Source organism: Parambassis ranga, chromosome 5, assembly GCF_900634625.1.
Source record: "Parambassis ranga chromosome 5, fParRan2.1, whole genome shotgun sequence".
NCBI lineage: Eukaryota > Metazoa > Chordata > Actinopteri > Ambassidae > Parambassis > Parambassis ranga.
Window position 1 is genome coordinate 3,832,962 of NC_041026.1, and position 22,739 is coordinate 3,855,700.

At 43.4% G+C, this 22,739-nt stretch overlaps 1 protein-coding gene across 1 annotated transcript in view; it reads right to left on the reverse strand.

The window, feature by feature from the left end:
• The window catches only part of dachb (dachshund b), a 55,977-nt gene that overhangs the window by 4,369 nt on the left and 28,869 nt on the right, over nt 1-22,739 (reverse strand). The window contains exons 2-11 of the mRNA XM_028406154.1: nt 19,245-19,360; nt 11,110-11,220; nt 5,701-5,928; nt 4,465-4,634; nt 4,002-4,107; nt 3,666-3,740; nt 2,026-2,126; nt 1,388-1,535; nt 1,117-1,296; nt 562-627 (exon numbers count right to left, since the gene is read on the reverse strand). Coding sequence (XP_028261955.1) covers nt 562-627; nt 1,117-1,296; nt 1,388-1,535; nt 2,026-2,126; nt 3,666-3,740; nt 4,002-4,107; nt 4,465-4,634; nt 5,701-5,928; nt 11,110-11,220; nt 19,245-19,360 — 1,301 coding nt within the window. The remainder of the gene's footprint in view (nt 1-561; nt 628-1,116; nt 1,297-1,387; nt 1,536-2,025; nt 2,127-3,665; nt 3,741-4,001; nt 4,108-4,464; nt 4,635-5,700; nt 5,929-11,109; nt 11,221-19,244; nt 19,361-22,739) is intronic.

Genomic DNA, 22,739 nt, shown 5'->3' on the forward strand with positions numbered 1-22,739 from the left:
GTCATAAACCTCTGAACTTTGTTTTATACAAATATCTCAATCTTCAAATGATGTATATTAGGCAAAGTTGCCCGTGTCAGAACATCTTTAATAACATATACACATATGGTAAAAATCTACTAATAGAGTCTCTGCTCTAGGAAAATGTCTTTATTTTGTTAAAGCGCTGCTAATTTCTTTTGCTTATTTCACTCACATTCTCCCAAATGTCCTTTCAATCTGGGAAAAACACCTTGTTCAACATGTCCTCACTGTCGTTTTATTATGTGGTGTGTAAATCAGTCCTGACACACAGATGTGACGGACAGAAGGACACACAGACACACACAGGAGTGCGATGAAATATCTATGCACACAGTCGTGTGTGTGTGTAAGGTGCACATCAAAGGGAGGCCACTGGGTCTGCTTAATGTCTACAATAATCTAGACTTGGCCCCAACATACACATATGCCTACCACGTGTGTGTGTGTGTGTGTGCCTTTGAACACACTCCTGTTAGATCTGTTTGTTGTATTTTTTTATTGATGTGTCTGTGGGCATGTGACTTTGTGTACATGTACCTTGTACAGCGCCGTTGTCTTGCTGGTTTCCATTAAGTTCAGGTTTGTCCTCGGCTATAGCAGCGTCTGGTAGGAAAACACAAAGACAAGACAGAGTCTCAGTGGGTCGGCCAATAAAAACCAAACGGCACCTTGTAACTGTGTGTAGTTTGAAAACAAGCTGGATCCACACAGAGAGGCCACAAACAATCTAATCGTCGATATTTTTAGTTGGACTTCTCTCTCTTTTTTCCACATTGGCTGCCGACATAAATGATTGTTACAAACAAAGAATCTGAGAACGAGAACGTACACAGAGGAAGTGCGTCTACTGCACAGTGGTGTCTAATATTAGTACTGTAAACTCGTGGCGATGTTTTGCTGCAGTGATGCCGCACAGACGGATTAACTGCACATTTATGGCTGTTGGTGATTACTCTGAGTTTTATGGAGGAGTGACAGGAAAAAAAATACAGCAGCAGCTTGTAACTCAACTTTAAGAGCTGCTTCAGTCGCCAGCAGCTTGACAAACATACAACAGAGAGAAATATGCAAACAAACATCCTGTCATCGTACCATTCTTGGTGTTGTTGTTGTTGTTGTTGGCGGCGTGCAGCGGCTCAGGAGAGGGGGAGGACGAGGACGAGTGTTTCAGGGCGTCCTCTACCCGCTCCCTCCGCTTGGACTCGAAATCCAGCGCCTCCTGCAGCTTCCTCTTGGCCTTCTTCTCCTTCTTCAGTCGCTTCTGGATGGAAGCTGGAGAAAAAATACAGAATCCGAGTCAGGTTAGGTCCTCCTTGTTTGCTGACATGTTTTTTTTGTGACCCTGGCTTGTTTTCCCTCTCACCCCTGCTCTGTAGTTCAGAGGTGAGCTGTCGTTCCAGGCTCTCCCTCATCTCTCTTTCTCTGTAGAGCTCCATCTTCAGCTCCCTCTTCTCTGCCTGGATCTGTTTGTCCTGTGCCCGGGCGTTCTCCACGGCCAACTTCAGCAGGCCCTGGAGACCAACGTTTAGAAAAGACAACATTAGACAACAGATATAATTAATCGGAACCACTTTATCCTTTTATCCTGTTACACTGGACTTGATGTTAGAGTGAAAAATGAAAGTCTTTAAAGTTCAGTTGCTGTCTACATTCTCACTACTAGATTACTCTGTTTCATACATGCTGGTCCTTTAACCCTCCTAAAACAGAAAGTTACATGCGCTGTTCAGACTACCGTCACTCTGGTTATGTTTGCTCTATTGAAAAAATCTCAACGGATTCTGAAAGTCGAGAAACGGCTCTTTCGATCACTATTACAATCATTACGGTAATGACCACATTGCGTGGAGTTTTGTGGAGCGTATGAGAGTTGATGCAAAATAGTTTGAGTTTAATTTTTGTAATCTCTTGTTGTCTTTTAAGTCTTCTTGCTGTACATTTATAGTTGTTTATAAAGAGAAATTGGACGAAGATTCAAATATAATAGATGGAAAACCTCACCTGTATGTTGGTGAGCAGGGTCTCCACTGACGACAAGCCGTCGGCGAATAGGAACGGAGCAGGAAATCCGGGCGGCAGAGTTTGTCCCAGCGGTGAATCTTCTGTGAGGAGGAATCACAGAATCAGCCACAGAGTGGGTGTCTTCATCATCATTTAACGCGTACGGCTGATGCCATACTCATGTCTGTATGCTGAATATGAAGCCTAGCTATGATTGGAGCAATACCCGCCTCCTGCCCCTGTCTTTGTGCTAGGCTAGGCTTTTTCCTTTGAGCGTTACTATATTTGTAATGTTTGTTTATGTTAAAAACTGTTTCTAAAAGAGGAAATGTTTTGGATGGTTTCTATCTACAGTCATTGCCACAAGCTCCCAGTGAACTTTATGAAATGTTGATGTTTACTAAGGTATAAAAGGCAACGAAGCAGCATCAGAGAAATCAATTACACCAAACACACACACACACACACACACACACAGGTCGTTAGTATTCACACAATCATGTGGGGTACTAATTGGCAAGGATTAAAGACATCCTTGATTTGTGTGTGTGTTCATTGTGAGTGCGTCACAGTGTCTGCTCAGCCCTTAATGCCTAACACACTGACAACTGGGTTAACTCTGCTGTGAAATTAACGCTGATTAAGATGCACTCTAACACACACACACACACACAAATCCCTATCCATTATCTGCCAGTTCATCCATACATCCCTCCAGTCTTCCTCTCGTCTCTGTCTCGTATCTTTCTTCATCACTTTTCTCCATTTCAGTTCATGTCTCTCCCTCTTCTTCATCTCTTCACCTTAAGTTTCCATCTCAGGTCATCTTTGACATCATCATACAGTTCTTTCCATCTAACAATTAAATCTTTTAAACCTGCAATAACAGTTGTATTTTATAAAATATCACATATATAGCCGGTTAAATGTTGATTTATTGTTTTTATCTAATTCTAAATTCGCCAGAAGAGAAGACTTCTTTCTGCTTTAGCAGTGTGTTCATTGTGTTTTCTTATTTTTCTAATTTATCTCATTTTATTGATGAACATATGATGTTTTTTTTGTCTTACAACACATTTTTTTTACTAAACTTTTACTTTAGTTTATTATGTTGTTGTTGCTTCAGAGAACTTTTCGTTTTCTTTGATTCCCCCCTCATCTCATGTTACGACAGATTAAAACATTATTTGTGAAACGAAGGGTTCTGAGTGAAGAATGAGACGTGTGTTTTAAGAATGGAAAGTATGGAGCGTGTGGTGCAGGGAGGAGAGGCCCTGCATGCTTTTAGTGTCTGACCTCTTGACCCCTTTTAGACATGCCACCCCCACTTTCACTTAGCCTTCCTGCCTCCTTTACACCCCCCCTCTCCTTCATCCATCCATTCATCTATCTATCTCTGCCCCTCTTACTCCTCTGATTGATGGCTTAGAGACAGCTGATCAATAGGAGGGGCAGAACATCCTGACGCTTCTGTTTCTGCGTGTGTGTGTGTGTAAATACAGTAGATGGGGAAAGCCCTCCTAAGTGAGAACAATTTGTCAGATGTCAAAAGAAAATGGGTGAGGGTTTAGATTAAGGTGGGTAATGGAATATCCTCACTTAGTGTCTGTGTGTGTGTGTGTGTGTCTGTGTGGTCCAACCTTTGTCCTTTGTTATTTTCTTGATGGGCGCAGCAGAGTTGGTCAGTGCAACATCTGCATCTGCTGATACCAATCCTGTTAAAGGAAAGCACACTCAGTTTGCATGTGTGTGTTTGTAGTTGCAGATGTGTGTGTGTGTGTGTGTGTTTGTCGTCTGTATATGTTGCATTGTTTACAGTGTTTTCTGTAGTTCAGTGTTGACTATTTTCCTACTTCTTTGATCAGAGGTTTGGCAGCCAAACGTTTCATCTGACAGGTGGAAATTTGATTAGTGGATTAACTTTCAATGAACTAATCATGTCATTTGTGTGTGTGTGTGTGCGTGTGTGTGCGTACCGAGTCGTTCAGGCGAGCTGGAGGCTGAGCTGCTGGGCTGCGACTGCAGAGGTGTGTTGGTCTCGTCAACAGAGGGAGAGAGAGAGGGACTGTCGCACACTCGTTCCTGCGAAGAGTCAGCGATTGGAAGTTCATGGTTCTGTTCATTTTGTCATCACAGACACGTGTGCGCACACAGAGGTGAGCACACTCCTGCCAGCAGGTGGAGAGCTTGTGTTTGAGCTTCAAACAGACAGGACTATGTGTGAAAGTTACAGAAGCAGGTGCTCTGAAAGGGAGTGCAACGGGTACGAGTCCCAAAACCTGGGAAGTGTTAGCATGTTAGCGCTTGCTGCTCCGTCAGTGTGTGTGTGTGTGTGTGTGTTTTTGGTTAGATGTTTGAAAAAACCATCGGGCTGCCAAGCAAAATACAGTAACCTTGAGTGCTGCTGCGGTGCCACGTTGGTTAGTTACTGTGCGTTACCTTGATGACAGGTGCCCGGTGTACGTGAGTGTGTATCTGCTGGGCGGCAGCAGCCATGTTGGCAATGGTGCTGAGGTGGTTCATCTGGGACATTGCCATGGCAACAGAGGCAGGTGGCAGCCCCATGGGCAGCAGAGGGTGGGGCATCATCATAAATGGCAGGTCCAATCCTGAGCCGCAAAAAAAAAAAAAGGAGACAGTTCAGGGGCGAATTTTAAAGGAGCAACTCACAAAAAAACACACGAGAAACAAAGTCCAGTTGTTTTTTTAAGGAATTCATGGTAGTGTTGGTAAAATGCATCTTTTTTTGCATCCAGTTCGTCGACTCGCTGTTGTGAACGTGGCGTTAACACTTAGAGAGACCAAACAGCACTGTGGCTGTGAACTTGTGCTGAACTTAACCTTGAGCAGAGAGGCGTCATCTCAGTGTCAAATGTCTCACTAATAAAAGTCGACAAAGCAGAGGAGGAGGAGGAGGCTGGACAGAGAGAATGGAAGGGGTTAAAAATATGGAGGTCAAAGGGTTAAGAGGTGATGGGTCGAAAGAAAAGGGAGGAACCTCTTTTTTTCTATTCTCTTCCTCCTCTACATCTGGTTCTGTTCTTCCTTCCTCTTGTTTTTTTGTATTCTGCAGCTCAACTTTTTACACCTCTCCTGCAGGTCTTTCCTTACACTTCACTACATTTGTGAGGACTTTCCATTCGCTCTGATTCATCCTTTAACCTCCCTGAAAGCCTAAAAAAAAAAACCCTGACCTCAGATGAAGAGCGCCCCTCCCTGGACATACACACTCAGGAGATGCCTCAGCTGTCACACACACACACTCAGAAAAAAATTTGCAGCAGCTGCTTTCATTCCAATGAAACAATAACACTGATTGCTGTTGTCGTGACGACTGAAGTGATAGAATAATCAATGTGAGTGTTTGTCGCCTCCCGCTGCCCAGCGTGTGTGTGCAAATACATTACTTCTGCAGTAAGAAAACCCGCGAGTGTCTGTTTGTTTCTCTGTGTGTGTGTGTGTCTGTGTGTGTGGTGTTGATGAATTGAGTCATTTAGTAGAGTGTGTGCTGACTAATCCACGCAGAGTGTTAATACAGGAGATGGGAACAGATTAAATGGCGTACATTAACAAATATTGCCACCCCTTAAACACACACAGACAGACACACACTTGAGATTGTGTGTGTGTGTGTGTGTGTCTGCTGCCCTTTTCCCATGTAGTGTGTGCACTCACTGTTAGCCAGTAGCTGTTGCTGCTGCTGAAGCTGTTGCTGATTGACAGCTCCTAAGGCGGGCCCCCTCCCAGCACCTCCTGCTGCACCACCTCCTCCTCCGGCACCGCTACCCACCGCCACCGCTCCTCCGCCGCCTCCACCTCCGCCTCCGCCTCCTGGTCCTCCGCTGTGAGCTCCAGCAGGGGGGCTGGTCAGACGGTCCTTATCCCAGGAACACTCACTCCCTCCTGGGAAGAGACGCAGACATTTATATGTCAAATGAATCAAACTCATCCGTGATACAAACACTGAAAATGAGACGTAAATCACAAATGTCACATAGTTTGTAACTTTCCCACTTCTGGAACTGGCCTTATAGTTTCTCATGAACTATCATTACCATACCATACCACAAAAAAAGCACCTTTTCTGCAGGGTAGATAAACCTAAAAATGCTGGGGCCTCACTCAGGGGTCTCAACGTTCATTGGTCAGTATCTACAGCTACAGCTACTCGCTCATATGCCACGAGTGAGGCTAGAGGCTTGAACTTCTCAACAGCATGAATTCCTCATTTAGATTTCAGATAAATCTACCCTGAGTGAGCTAAACTGGCCAAGATGTATATAAGATAATATATATATTTTTTTGCGTTTAAAAAAATATATATATAATAATACAAAAATAATAATATACAAAAATATGTTTTTTTATATATTTTTTTTTTAAATTTTAACATTTTTGGCAGCACGCCGCGTCATTAAAATGGTATGAGCCCTTCCCGATGTGTTTTTTTTGTTTTATCATGTTAACAGAGCGCAGCCTTGTGCAGTATTTTATTAGAAGTTACGTCTCTCTCTCTCTCGCTTGCTTCTCTGCGCTGTCACGTAAGGACGTCATGTTCATAAACTTTATTAAACAACCCTAAAAGTGTAACGTATTTGCAGCGGAGGATGATTCTCTGGCTCGTGCTGTAGCGGGATGATTGGCACTTGATGTGGGAATGGGTGGCGAGCGGACACACACACACACACACACACACCCTTGGAAGATTTTCAGCTTTAGACATTGAAGCGGCAGCATGGAGGCAGGTGAAGCAATGACTAATTAGCCGTCCAAAGCAGTCGACTATTAGGTCGTCGGTGACTAGTCGACTGTTGAAATAGTCTTTAGTTGCAGCCCTAGTTTCCACTGCTGAAAGTGTCCTCGCAGTTCCTCTTAAACACTTAATCTATGGGTTACCTGCTGTTCAAGCTGCATGGGCACTTCCAGGACTTTGATTAAACTTCTTATAAATATACTAAAAATATAAAACATGCTTAAATAATACTTAAAAAAGAAAAATAAAGCATAAAATAAATTTTATGTATCTGTTAGAGTGAAAAATATCAAACTGTATTTCACACCGTCATTCCTGTGCTCCTATAAACCTGTGCATGCACTTTCTCTCTCTCTCTCTCTCCTCCTGTGTAATGCTGCCTCTCTCGCCCTCCACATCTCTCTCTCTGCTCCCCTGGTCCCTCTCTCATCCATCTTCATCTCCCTCCATTAGTTTGAATTAGCAACCGTCTCTCTCTATTATTGCCTACTGAATTCCCTGCGCTGTGTGTGTGTCTGTGTGTGTGTGTGGATGACAGCTGGGCCTCATCCCCTCTGCCATTTACACCGGGGAAGAAAAGAAGTATAAACAGATGGGCAGATGTTCTCTCTCTCTCTCTCTCTCTCTTTTTCCTCGGTCTTGTCCTTTCCTTCTCCAACACTTTCTTTTCCCTCGTTCACCTTTTTTGGGAGGTTTCTTCACATTTTCTCCCACCTTGTGTGTTTTCTTTTTGTCTTGTTGTGATCGCCAACTTCCACTTCTGCTCTCAGGCTGCTGTAGTGTAATTCCTAATACCTGAAGTTTAGCTGACACTACATCATCTTAATCATTTAATTTACTTTTCAACTCCAGCCTGCCTCTGAAGTCTGTAGTCAGTGTCTGTCGCCGTTTTATTCTCAATATCTGGCGCTATTCCCCTTAAACAGATCTGTCAGGAGGAGACCATCTGCTGTTATCTCCTGTCAATCTACTCTCACCTTTTTCCACACATCCTTGTGCCTTTGTCTCTGACAAAACAATGACATGGTTTCCACTGACACATAAATCCGTCCCTCTCCTTTTCCATCACTCCTCTCACTCATCCAATCTGTGTTTTTCTCATTTCTATACAGGAAAAAAAACATGTGACTGTCACCGGACAAAACCCAGTGATCAACTTTCACCCATCAAACACACACACAAAAAAAACATCTTCTCCCCTCGCCCTAAATATCCCTTTCTCTCATTATGAGTCTGTTTTTCCCCCTCCGTCCTCCCTTGCTTTATTTTCCTTTTCGTTTCGTACACTCGCTCCTCCGCTCTATTGTCCGCCGCAGTTTCCCAGGCCGGTATGAGTGTCTCTTACAAAGAAAATAAGGTCGGGACAATGAAAAGAAGGCTTTCTGCGAACTCACAAAACAAAACAAAAATCACTCTGAATGAAATCAAAGAAGACAGAAGAAGGACGGAGAAGAAGAGCAGGAGGGAATAAATAAAAAACGACAGAATAAAATGAGAGTAACTCTATCAGCCCATTTGCCAGGTCAGCTGAAGAAAAGGAGGAGATGGAGGAGGAGAAAGGAAAATGGAAACAGGAGAATCTGGGTGGAAACAGAAGGAAGGACTGCACGCTCGCTCTCCTTTCTTTTCTCTCTGCTTTTTGTTTTCTGTCTTTTTAATAATTCAGAGAAGCAAACACAGCAGAGTGAGTGGGCCGGAAAACTCCGAGAGAGTGTGTGTGTGTGTGTGTGAAGGCTGTTGTTACAAGGAACCAATGAAACACTATTTAGAAAGCATTTAACATTTCTGTTTGTTTGGTCTTTACAACAAGTTAGAAGAGTCCGAAACAAAAAGTAGGAAAAACGACTTTAGTCATACAGATTGTACTTTGTACTTGTATGTGTAAAAGCACCATAAACAAAAAAATAATATAAAAAATAAGAATTTGGGAGATATTTTTAGTCAATGGGAGCGAACTTATAACCCTGACAGTCTCAAAAATGTAACTTTAAGTTGTGAAACAACCCAAATCTAACCACACAACAACATAAAAACAAAAGTAAACAATGCCTGAAAACTCCGAGAGAGTGTGTGTGTGTGTGTGTGAAGGCTGTTGTTACAAGGAACCAATGAAACACTATTTAGAAAGCATTTAACATTTCTGTTTGTTTGTTCTTTACAACAAGTTAGAAGAGTCCGAAACCGAAACAAAAAGGAGGAAAAACGACTTCAGTCATAAAGATTGTACTTTTACTGTGAGACAAAATGTTGTCTAATGGGAAAATGTGTAAAAAAAAATGTGTAAAAGCACCATAAACAAAAAATAATATAAAAAATAAGAATTTGGGAGATATTTTTAGTCAATGGGAGCGAACTTATAACCCTGACAGTCTCAAAAATGTAACTTTAAGTTGTGAAACAACCCAAATCTAACCACACAACAACATAAAAACAAAAGTAAACAATGCCTGAAAACTCAACTAAACTCCAAAAGAAAAAGTATAAAATAGTATCGCATTGACTTCTGAAAACCTGCAGGTACACACAACCTGATGAAGAAATGTACCTAAAAGAAAACCGCCTTATTGTTGTGCGCCATCATACGTGTCGATAAAACGAACAGGTTACAGGCTGTACGTGAAATTAAATTGTTTAATCAAGATCCAGCTTTGTCAAGCTCATGCATTTATGTTTGTTTCTTATGATGCAGCAACCTGACAGATTAAAGAGCAGTGTTTCTATTACTACTACTATTTTTAACCCTTTGAGTGATGTCTTCACCTCGCTGTCCTCTCTGAAACAGCATTACAGTTAACTCTGATAACTGCCCAAAAAGAAAACTGTAAAAAAGGAGGAAGAAGACACCCATCATTATATAAAGCAGCACTTACATAAGAGACACTCAGATGTTCGTGTAATCGAAGTCTCTGTCATGTGTCCATCCGTCTGCAGCCAGGCCCAGAAAGCGTGGCTCGAGTTTCATTACTAAAGTATAGTTTCTCTTTGGTTTCCCCCTGCAGCCACCGCTGTGCTGTACAGTCTGTGATGTAAAGTGAGGTGAGGACTGAAAAACGAGGTTAATTGATCCTCGGGGATCAAACTCATGAAACAAGATCCACGAGATCCGTGAGAATTAAAACTACAAAAAAAGTCGTATCTCCGAGTTATATATGATTTTTAAAACAAAAACAGAAAAGTGGACACAGCTCCTGGATGTTTACGTTTAAGGTGTTCATCCGTTGCCGCAGTGCTACCGTGAAATGTCAGTTCTGATTTGCACAGTCTACATGCCACTGTCTTCGTCTGTTTGTTCCGAATGAAATGTTCCCATACTTTTGAATGTTTTTGTGTCGTCTTCGCATCTATCTGGTGCGACACTGTGCACAGGAGCGCAGCTTCGCTGAATGGCGCTTGAATGATGGCTTAACATCCAGCCTGGTCGTATGTCTGAGCATGCTGCTGCGAGCGGATCCGTCTACAATTTGAACCATTGAAATACGTCAATGTTCATATGCTTAAAACGGACGGGGCAGCTGTAGTCGAGCTGTGACAGACAGACACTTTATTGATCCACAAGGGGAAATTCGGGATGCAAACTTTTTTCCGGTATCTGTTTCCATGAAGTGCTGCCACACTGCAGATGTCTCTGACATGGTAGAGGAGGACTGACTTAAATGACACGGTCAAAACTAAATAAATATTCAGCAAACCACCGGCCGGGTACGCTTCAATCTGTCTGTCTCTAGTGGGTCGGGCTAAACCAAAGTAGTGAAAACAACATGGGTGTTCAAAGATCGACTGTCACCTGTGAGTCGGGTGCTCTGAAAACACCCCCATTAGCACTTGGTACAGTCCTCCTGATAAAATTACGCTACAAAAAGTCGACCAATCAGAATTTTGGTCGAGCCAGAACGTGTCGACCAATAAATCGACCAGTCGACTGGGAGATTACAGCCCTAGACATAACAGATTTGTGAGGTGGTTTTGTCAGTCAGACATATGTTCATGTTCATGATTCTCATGATGAAGCGGCAACCTTATGGATTTTGACATGCTGCAACTGTGATCATGGCTGCAGGTGCTCTAGTCTCAGTTTCAGGGCTGCATCGTCTCAAGGTGTTACCTTCCCAGATGGCAAAAGTAGCAGCGAGTGTTTGTTGAACTCATGTGTTATGAATGATTTCCAGTTTGGTCCACTACATGTGGAACAGTGCACAATGAATCTGAGCATATGTTTTGACCTGACGGGGCCTTTAAAGCAGCATTTGTTGGTGTATTTATCCTTTTAACGAGGACATTAGAAGCACACAGCTCAGAGACATCGCAGGCAGTGTGTGGTTTTGTTAACTTACCTGTATTAGAGTGTAAGTCATCATTGTCTGACTCGTTTCCATTCTGGAGGCTCATCATCATCTTCATCTTCTGCAGCTTCTGCAACTCAGCCATGGCCGCTGCTGTCAAACCTGAGACACACACACACACACCTGTTAACATCCTCACTATCACAGATATCTTCATCACGTGCATCAGTGTTTATGAGCCAGCCGCTCCTGTAGAACCCCATCTCACAGCCATAATTATGTTGTCCCCTGCACTGCACAGGTGCTGCCTGCCTGCCTGCCTGCCTTTTACCCATGATGCTTTGCAGCAGCTGTGACACACACCAAAACTGGTAACCCGGCTGTCACTGTCAAATTTTGTTTTGAGCGTGAGCATTTTTCTGAAACGTTTCAGGGTGTGAGAGGCGTTTCAGATGCCTCAGGCCTGATGTATATTCACCGATACACATACACAGTGAGAACACACACACACTCACACACTCTTTTGTATGGACTAAGATCCCTGGCTCTGTGCACTGACCTGGAACTGACTTCTATACACAACAACCAGCAGAGTGAGAGAGATGACCCTCTGTGTGTGTGTGTGTGTGTGTGTGAGTGAGACTTATTGTGTAAACCCACTATTATGTATCTAAGTGTGCATGTGAGCTTTTGCATTGTGCTGAGTGTGTATGTACAGTTTGCTTTCATGTAAAAATGTGTGTGTGGGAGAGAATGCATGCATGCTTATCTGTGCATACTTGTACGTGTGTGTGTGTGTGTGTGTGTAGGTCAGTTGGTTTTGCCCCGGTCACAGTTGACGGCCTTAGAGGAATGTCCATTACACACAGTACAGTTGTCTGCAAGCTATAAAGAAAACAAGATAGAGGTTGGGGGGGTAGAAAGAGAGGGAGGGAGGAGTTCGAAATTTAATTTAAAGCAGGACGGAGGGATGATGAGGGAAGAGGTAGAGAAAGGAGTGTGTGTGCAGGTTCAACTAGACCTGAAACTAGACCTGAAAACACACAAAGGGGTTCTTTCATTAAACTTATAAACCTACAATAATGCCAAAGATGATTTCATGCCAGTGGACAACTTCCACAGCTGAGAAATGTCCTGTAGTTCCTCTAACGGCCACCTGAGGGCTGCGTCCAAATTGGGTCAATTCCCATAGACCTTTGTATTAAAATGTCCAACTGTACAGCAGATTTACTGCATACCTTGTTTACAAGCTTCCTGCTTGTTAAGTCGACTTGCTCGGGGGGTGATTAGTGCATGTGTGCATGGACATTTGGATTGATACCAGTATGCAATGGCATCACACATGCTTATTTTTGTATGTATTTATTCATTGCTTTAATTGCTATGTATACCTAGAACAGCTAACTTAAGGTGGAACTGAAATGCCACCAAAAATGCACTTGACTCAGATTGCTAACCAGTTAAGGGAAGGATAAAAACAAAGGAACAGAGCAGGAAGAAAAAGAGACTGAGGTCTATTCAGAGAGCCCGAGGCAGAGTGACCAGACGTATTGTCTGCTTTCCTGCTGAGAGAGGAGGAGGACGACGACACGGAGAAAGATGATGGAGGAAAAGAGGCCAAAAAAGAGAGGTTGTTGTTTGGTTCTCATCAACATAAACACTCTAAAGAGCTTTTCTTAAAAATGTGCATTTTGTTTATTTAATTTCAATGACTGAAAACTAAAATTCTACGTTAAAGAAGCAAATTTTATAAAACCAAGGAGAAGAGACTTTTGGTCCACACAGAAATCCAAAAAATATTAGACAGACTAACACGTTTATTGTCCCAAAAAACTAAATAACTACTTTACTGTAGTCCTACAGTCAGGCTGACGTTGGTTGCTTTTGGTTAAATATCTCCACTGGAATTGGATAGATTGCCATAAAATTTCAGAAAACATGTTTGTGATCCTCAGATGATTAATTCTAGTGACTTTTGCTCTTTTTTTAGCACCACTGTTACTTTTATATTGGTGAGTTTTGGTTAAATATTTTTAGAAAAATTAGAGGGCCTGCCAAAAAAATTGCAGTCCGCTGGATTTATGTTCCCCAGAGGTTTAACCCTAATATGACTTTGACAAACCCTTCTACCAGAATGAGGCCAACACTGGCATTCAGATAAATATCTCTATAGCAATTGTATGGATTGCCATAATACTAGGAACACACATTCAGTGTTCCCAGAGGATTAATACAGCTGAGGGTGATATCCATTATGGTGCTACTTGTGACTTTTGGCTCACCCTATTCCTGAGAACATGGACTTTTTCCTAGCTGTGATAGCTGTGAAATCTAAAACACAAATTTATGTTATCGTTTCTTGTGTAAACCAACGTTACTTTCACGTATTTATGTTGATTTTGAAGAAAAATAAGCTAGCCGTGTGTTGGCTTGGATTCCAGTTAGTCATGCTGCTAGTACAGCTAAAAACTATTGCAGCAGTAGTGACTACTTGTGTCAAAATGGGCAGTTTTAATTTTATTCCTGCCAAAGTGGAGAGACGGAGCTGAGGGGAGGAGGTTAAAGTGGAAAATGGAGTCCCTCTGTGGGGTGAGGACTGCATTCACACATTGATTACTCTACTGAGGAACACCTTCACTCACACTTACACACACAAAGTTGCACATACAGACAGACACAGAAGGTGCTCATGGCTGGGCACACACGCCCACATGCACCACATGCACATGTATGCCTGATCATGTGTGTGCATGTACACGCATGCATGTTCATGCACTCGGACGCGGAGTCCGAACGCCCGCCTTGCCTCAATGCAGCCATGAGTCAATCAATACGGAGGGCAGAGCCACAATACTGTTCTCCACCATGACTATCAAACACACACACGCACGCATACACACACTTTCTCAGATCGATGGCTGTCCGCTGTGTCCACGGTTACCGAGCATCGACCCCCGTCGCTAATGGCGACCACGGAACCTTGGGAATTAGTGTGTGATTGATTGACAGACTGCTTCAAAGACACGCACATCATACAGAACCTGTGTGTGTGTGTGTGAGAGAGTGAGAGCGAGAAAGAGAATATATATTTGCCTGTGTGTGTGTGTTTCAGCGTTCCCCTGTGGGTTGACTGCATGCCGTTTACCCATCTCTTTTTTCTTCCCGTGCATCATAATGCTTTCCGAAGGACGGACAGGGACAAAAAAGAGACCAAACAAAAAAACATCAGGGAGCGAAACATGAAGTAAGGACTTATCATATTACAGCACAAACCAGTGAATCGTCAGCGTAACATGACAACAGCAGGACTGACAAATCCTTTTTCCCTTCAATGCTGATTGTCAGCTTTGCTCTGACTGACTTTATCAAAACATCAGATCAAGGCACAAACAGGAACAACATGTCCTCACAATGTTCATGTGCAGAAATGTTGTAAACTGCTCAAAGTCTATACTGGAAAAGGCTAACTTTTCCATTATAGGCTTGTTTGGTTAAAGATTACCTCCCTAGAATTTAGGTGACTTGGTCTTCTACCCAAATATCTCGAGTATTGGCTGAACTGCTGGGAAAAGTTTGTAACCCAGAAGCAACACTTTTAGCTTTTCATAGCAAAAAAAGCTAAAATTCTACAGATGCATTGCTGTAAATTGTACTTTCATAGTACAAAATACAGCAGTTTGTAACAACCCATCATCCCAAACATGTACGTCCTCTCTAAGTAAAAGCATGGCCACAGACACGTCTAGATGAGATCCGACGGGGTCGTCCTTCAGTACAGCGGGTCTCTCTAATAGCTTCCCGTTTACTGGTGGAAGCGGCTAGGTGATCTTCGAGAGTTCTGACCCTCCCTTCCTCCTCCCCCCATTCCTGAGCTTGCGTGAAACCCACCCCATTTGGCTGCGGTGGTGGTAAATATTTAATCTGCTGCACCTACATCTCTTGACGAAGTGCTCTGAACGTGCTCTCAGAGACGGAGTGACACTTTGAATAAAACAAACAGGAAAACAGAGAAATTGCTCTTTGTGTTCTGAATTTAGAAACACACTTGTTCTTGCTCTTTTTGTTTTTCTTCCCTTTCTTCCTGCGAGCACTCCGGAGTGCCGGTTTACAGATGCAGTCCATTGCTCTTGTGCTGAGTCAAAGAGATTTCAGCTCCGCGCTCCGGCACTTAGGTCACCCATCTTTAGCTTTCACTGAATGTCTATGATGCCCATTTGCAACCATTTTGCAGCGGCCATTTTGTCCTATTTCTAATGGACACATACACTGGCTTTAGGGTAATTCTTTTTTTTTGCTAAGTCTTTGACTTTCAGATGATTTTAAGTGTGTGAACGACTCAGCTTGAAGTTTTACTGCAGTCATGAGAGTCAACATAAAGTTTTGGTAATCTAAATAAAACAGTGGCACACTCTTAAGGGTGTGGCTGCCTGTGAACAAATGGATAAAAGTCAATCGGTTCTATAGTCTAAGGCCCGGTCCACACGGAGATGAAGTTGTTTATGTTTCCAAAACGTTCTCCGTAAAGATGGCGTCATCTCAGGAAATGCGTGCGTCCACGCTAATCCACACAAACCACTAAAAACGCAGTAGTACATATGCCAGGCCTGTGAGTGGCACTGTAACGCTACCACAGAAGCACTCCAGAAACAGAAATGAAGACAAAACATGTGCGATGTGAAAAGAATAACATGGATCTAAAAACTTCTGAGTTACCAGAGGAGGAGCAGAAGATTTTGCTGTAAAAGCACAAACAAGCTCCAACAAGCTGTTGCTGTCGGAGTGAGCGTATGCGGAGAAAGGCGGGGGGTGGAGCTGTGTCATAATTATTTAGGAATAGTAGCGTTTTGGGTGTCCACACAGAAACATGGAAACAGCGTTTTCAAACTTATCCACCCTAAACAAAGTTATTTCGCACCTCTGAAATGCTCCCTGTGGATACAGGGCCTAAATGAACTTAAAAAGGTTCTATTGTCTGGCATAGATAATGATTGTTCCCTAAAATAGAAACATTGATATACCAGTTTTAAGTCAGTGGTTAGATGTGCACTTGCCTCAGTCAAGTCAGTCAATACTGATTATCCTTAAATCAATGGTTATGGGTACTGTTGCCTAGTGGTCAAGGGTTTCTGTGTTGGTCAGAGGTCAGTAGTTTGGGTAGTATTGCAAAATGGTGTTAATTTTTTCAAAGTTTAGTAACTACTAAAATCAATGGTTATTGGCTATGTTCTTTAAAAAAGAATAAAAATATGTTTTATTGTTTTATTTATTGTTGCCTGAATAACGTCTGTATGTTTGATTCCTGAAGTCAATGGTTACAGGTTCTACTATCCAGTAAAGTCAATGGTTAAAAGCCACTACTGATTATCCTTATATGATTGTGGTGCTGTTGCCTTTTGGTTGTAGATTCACTGCCTTTTTAAAGTCGGGAGTTAGAGTTCATTTGGCCATCAAATCTCAACATCAAACATCACCAGAGGGGGCGCTAGCTGTGAAGAGTCTCTGAGTAATAGTCGAAAAAAGAAGAAAAAATAACTTGTTAGGTTCGTCCTCTTCAGCTCTCCTCTCCCTCTGCCCTCTCTCTCTCCCCTCTTTATCTCCCACTTTACCTCCTTCATGTCTCTCTCGATCTATCGTCTCTCTCTCTCTGCAGGTGCACATAAGAGTCTTCAGCTTAGTGTATTCTTTTCAGAACAAGATTGAAAGCACTTCATCTGTAACCTACACAGAGTGCCTGTGTGTGTGTGTGTGCATGCAACAGATGTGTTTATCACTTCAAAATCTGTGTCTGCGCAAAAATCTGCTGGTTATGTGTGTGGACACAAAGTGTGTTACAAAAAATGTGTGCGAGTGTGTGAATTCATGTGTCTCTTAAGTGTGTGCGTGTGTGTTAGAAGACAAGGCGGACCATTGAGCTGTTTTTGAAGTGAATTAACAAGTCAAATGAGTGCCGCAGCACCCTGCATAGGTTACCACACACACACACAAACACACTCCCACGCTTATCATCACAGCGTCTTTGTTAAGGAAGATGAGGCCAATTAAACTGATATCACTCTCTCGCTGTCGTCTCTACCTCCTCCCTCCCTCCATCTTTCTCTCTCGACTGTATCTTAAATTTCACTTCTTTCTCTTATTTTCTTTCCTCCCAACTTTTTTTTCGTGGATCCTCCTCCTCGTCCTCGTCCCCTTGCGTCCTTTGCCTTCGGTCTCACCATTTTCTTCAAACTCGCCCTCCTTCTCTCGCTCCGTGTTTCCTAACTGTGTGATAAATGTCCATCTGTGATTGGCCGATGCCCCCCATTGCCGTGGCGCCCGTGAGGTCGTAAACAACAGCCCGTCTCCCCCGGCAACGTGGCGTCTCCATGGACGCAGGGCCCCGCGAAGACGACCAAACTCTGCGTGTGTGTGCGACTGAGGCGGAATGCGACATCCGACGAGTGCCAAGTGTGTGTGTGTGTTATATATATGATGTGTGCGTGTCAGAGGGAGAGAGAGAGAGAGAGAGAGCGAGCTAATGAGCGATCATAAGTGAGCAAATGTTTTCTCTGGGTTCCACTAATGTTCAACAAACACACACACACTCCTATCAGGTGTGTGTGTGTGTGTGTGTGTCATTAGTATGCCACAGTGAGCTGTGTCCATATGTCACTAAACACAAGCATGTTTTATTTATCCTAGAGAGGAGGAGAGAGAGGGAGAGACAGGCCAACAGTCACTGTCATGAAGATGGAGGAATGAAGAAAAGCAAACTGGAAAGGTGAGAAAAGAATTTAGAGGTAGAATCATGAAGAGAAAAGGAAGGGGCTCAGGGAAGGAAAGAAAGTTGAGATGAAGAGGAGAATGAGTGAGGAGGAACAATGGAAAAAAAGGAGGTAAGGATGAGAGGAAAGGTAAAGAGGGAGGGAGGATAAAAGGAGGCAAAGAGATAAGGGTATGAGAAAATACAGAGGCAGAGATGGAAAGATAATGAGGGAGAAGAGAGGGGAGGAGGAAGATGAGCTGAGGAAGTGAAAGGATGAACAAGCGGTAAAGTATAGAAAGAAGGAAGGACGAGGGGAGGGGGGGATGAAATGATGAAGAAGAAAACAAAACAGGAAGAAAGGGTGAAGTAAAGGTGAGAAGGAAGAGGGTGGAGGGAGGAGATAAGCCAAAGAAGAAAGAAGGAAGAGTGAGGTGATGAAAAAGAGAGGAAAGAAAACAGTGACAGAAGGAGAGGGGATGGAGGGAGGAAGATGAGCTGAGGAGTGAAAGGATGGAGCAGAGAGGAGGGAGGACAGTGAAGAAGGAAGGGAAGAAAAGAGGGACGTGGGGAGTGAGAGAGGAGGGAGGGATGGACAGATGGAGGAGTGGGACCCCAGAGACGTGTCATTCATCACACCACCATGCAATCTGCACTCGTTCACTCTCTCTCTCCCTCTCTCTCCATCATCATCTCTTTTCTTTATCCGCTCTTCATCCCTCCATCGCTCTCTCACACTCTTCTCCTCTTCACCATCTTTGTTTTTTGGCAGTCGACGTTTTTAGGTTTCGTTAGCTCCTCTGGCGACGTCCCTCTTTTTTCTCTCCATCTCTTTCTGTCTGTCTGTCTGTGTGTCTTACTTTCACAAAAGAGGACAACTGTCTTTTATTTTGTTTGCTCATAGATGTAAGGTTGAAGGGAGAGGTGGAGAGTGGACGGAGGAAAAGGCAGCTCGTCAAAAAAGGAGACAGTTATTAGAAAATTCGAAAATCATTATCAATAAAAATGTCCCACATCAGCCAGTCAGTGCCAGAGCTACTGTGCACAGTAACCCTTCTGCTTCCTGGATTTGAGACGGTGGCTCATTGGTAGCTCGTTTAAACTGAATGGCAACCTTTTCCAACCCTGACCAAACTGTGACAGACAACAGCAGCACAAAAGTAAACAACAACAACAACATTTTATTCTTAGCAAAAAGTTGTTTATAGTGTATAAATTCCCAAATTTCACTCAGTTGCCTTTCTTGAACAATATTCACAAAAACAACGAGGACAAAGCTTGCATTGACCCATCCACTCACCCCGGCCTCCTCCGTCTTCTAAAACCTGCCACCTGTAATACTTGCTATGACCACTAGAGGGGGCCACTGCAAAGAAGCATAGCTATCTACAACAAATTGGTGAATACGTTTAGTATAAGTGTAATGATAAAGACGTCTGTGTCTTACCGGTGTGGGACAGCAGGTTGGGGGACAGCAGGCCGGGGAGGCCCGGGTGCAGCAGCCTGGGGCTTTCCTGGATCCCTGCACCGGAACAACGCTTTGGAGGACGGCCTGGGCGAGAGCTGCAGGGGGGAGAGAGAGAGAGAGGGAGAGATTAATTACGACAGCACAGAGGAGAGAAATGAAGGCGTCACAATTCATAATTGATGCTTCTATGCTTCTAGGTTTCCCTCTCACATGGATCTGGTTGCACAATCATAAGCAAGTGATACAGTGAAAACGTAACAGAACACTGATGTTTTATGGTCGTTTTAAACTTTAAATCCTTTTTAAAGTTCTCTCACAATCAAGCAAGAGGGAACAACGGCCAGATAAAAACGTATTTAATTCGGTTTAGTATTCAGTTTTGAATTTCGTTAATTAATGGATCGTTTAGTCCTAAAAAGCATTTTTAACATGGAAACAACCTCTCTCAATGGAAACTTATTTTTATTTACACATTTAATTTCACAGCAGTCGACGCGAACAGCTGGATGTTCCAGCAGCGACAGCAGGTCGCTCAGACGTAATCAGATCACACACTGACAGCATATAGGAGGGTTTGGTCTGGTCTGATTGGTCCAACAAACACTGGGATGACTTCTCATTGGTTGCTTTTGATCCGCGTCTCTCCCGGGGGAGTTTATGGTTCCCACCTCATGAGGAGCTAAAAACTGAGTCGGCTACTTCAGAGTAAAAGTGTAAAGTTCACACTTCAACGTTAAAAATATGCAAATGTTTTTATGCAGAATGCGTCTGAACACTAATGCAAATATTCTATTAAGACCCAAATTATTATAAATTAAGCCCTGTAGCATGTAGAGAAGCCTCTAAAATCCACTGAATGGTCCATGACAGACTTTTATTGTGAAAATCAATATAATGTGGTCTATAAGTTCAAAATATTCAGTAGACATCGGCTTCATCTGAGGCTAAACATGTTCTCAAACGTGTAGAACAGAGTCCGACTTACACAAACAGAGGAAAACATGTTCTACATGAGCAAGTCAACCCGAACACACACACACACACACACACACACATAACCTTCTGTATTATGCATGTGCACGTACGCATAAATAAACACAGTGAACACAATAATACAGTAACTGCACAACTAAACATAAAGGAACACACACACACACACACACACACACACACACAGGAGGTGTGCATGCAGGCCAACTCTCTGCAGGGTGGCTAAGTAACAGATGGCCGTCCAAAGTCATTTACACCTAGAGAGAGAGAGAGAGAGAGAGAGCGAGAGGGGCCTAAAAAAATCAAACCTGAAGACATCACTAGTGTCACTGCATGAGAAGAATACACCCGAGAAGATATAGAAAGAAGAAAGAATACATTTAAAGCTCAGTCTAAATGTGAAAATATAATATTATGCTGTTTACACATCATCAGCTGCATCTTCTGTAGGCACCTTTAGGCTTTTTGGTAACTATTTTGTGTTTGTTCAGCCGCTAATGTTAGCTGCAGCTGCTACGGTTGGAACCGAAGAAGCTGGCGGGGTCCGTATTAAACCCTGATTTTTAAAAAAAGTGGGCGGGGCTTAGAGAAGGGTGAGTTACGGTGATGCGGGTCTACAGAGTAGCTGTTCAGGAACACGTTCATATATCGGTCAGATCCCACTGGGAGGGGTGGAGCGAGGGAGAAAGTGCGCTAAAAGATGTGGAGAGAAAACGTCTGCTAATGTTTTCGGGTGCGATGTGTATGTGAGAAAAACACACACTCGCGCACACTCGCACACACAAACGGAAAGCGAGAGCATGAAATGACAACATGAACCTTCACTTTCCCTCTGAACTCTTCTTCACCTCTCTCTCTCCTTTCAATCACACACACACACCCATCATTGCAATAAATACACCATTCTCGCTCTCTGTTACACACACACACACACACACACACAGGTGTTTGCGTTCAAACCTTAAAGCCTTTCCATCAACAACCCCCAGCTACCTTTCAACTGCCACATCAACACAATGGATACATGTTACAGTACCAGGTGTGTGTGTGTGTGTGTGTGTGTTCATCTGCATCCATCTATGTGTAAGCAACATTAAGGTGTGTGTGTGTGTGTGTGTGTGTGTGTAAAGGACACATGATATCGCCTTCTCATTAGCCTTACAGTTCTTTGTTCAGAGTAATGACTGCAGTGTGTATGGGTGTGTGAGTCTGTGTGTGTGTGTGTCCCGTAGGGTTGCCATATGTTGGGCATTAATCCTCGTCAACGGTCCACTCTCCTTACTGCACCGAGCACAGGAACAAAGAGCAGGTCACACACACATGCTACATACATGAACGCACAGTCACACAACTACAATACGTCTGGCTACACACACACACACACACACACAGCCAGTCCATTGACCTACATGCATTTGTTAACCCTTAACCTCGGCTGCATCCACACCTTTAAATAGAAACAAATCCACGTGTCGTCTGCTGCGTTTTCCTCACTGACATTCTAACATCACTTCCAAAGTCCACGTGTGACCTGTGACCTCTGACCTCTCTCTCACTGGGAGAAGGGTTTTCAGTTTCTGTGACATAATTTCAAAGCCAAATCCATCACAACCCAGAAAAGTAACTTTTGCAGAGGAGACGTGTTTACAAGCGCCTCCTAACACGTCTACATGCCCAGTTTTAAACCACTAAAACAAAATGGCCTCCTGATGCCAACATTGGGTGCTAATTGTTTCAGCCTACCTGCCACTGCTTCTGTCTCTGGAGCCCTACCTACAGCTCTAGATGTAAATTTCAGCTACCAGAACCACAAAATGTGTCCGCATGTTCCCAAGACGCGACCTTGGTAATGTCTTTAGTCTACTGTCTCTTGCATGGACGCCATTATTACCTGGTACTCACAGTTATCAGGACTAAAACACAACAAGCAGTTCCTCACAGGTTGCTGGTCGGTCTGAACCACTGTTGGTTCTTCATCAGTACAGCCTGGAAGCAGGAAGACGAGTTAGATGTGATCAACACCCAGACCTCCTCCTGCTGATGCACACAAGCATCTCCAGATCAATCTGATTTGAAAAGACAAGCTGCCCCTGTTTGTTTGCCGTAATTATAACAGTGATTCATAATTAAACAGGTAACAATTAACTGATGATTCAAATGAGGCGGCAGCCTCCGAATGTTTGCTGCTGTTGTCTTTTTGTTTCTTTGATGACCTTTTAATTGGCCAAGAACACCAACACGAACATGCCACGAATGGAAAACACAAAGTTGACATTTCACACACACACACACACACACACACACGCCCAATGATCTGATGAGCCACCTTGAAGTAAGTCTTCCCACTTTGACACACACGCACCCTCGCCTGTCTTCCCAAATGGCCGTCTCTATGGCGACGGAGCCTTGATCAATACTCCGTCATTGGCTCTGATGGCCGGTCAGGGTCAGTCGCACACACACACACACACAAACAGGCATGGC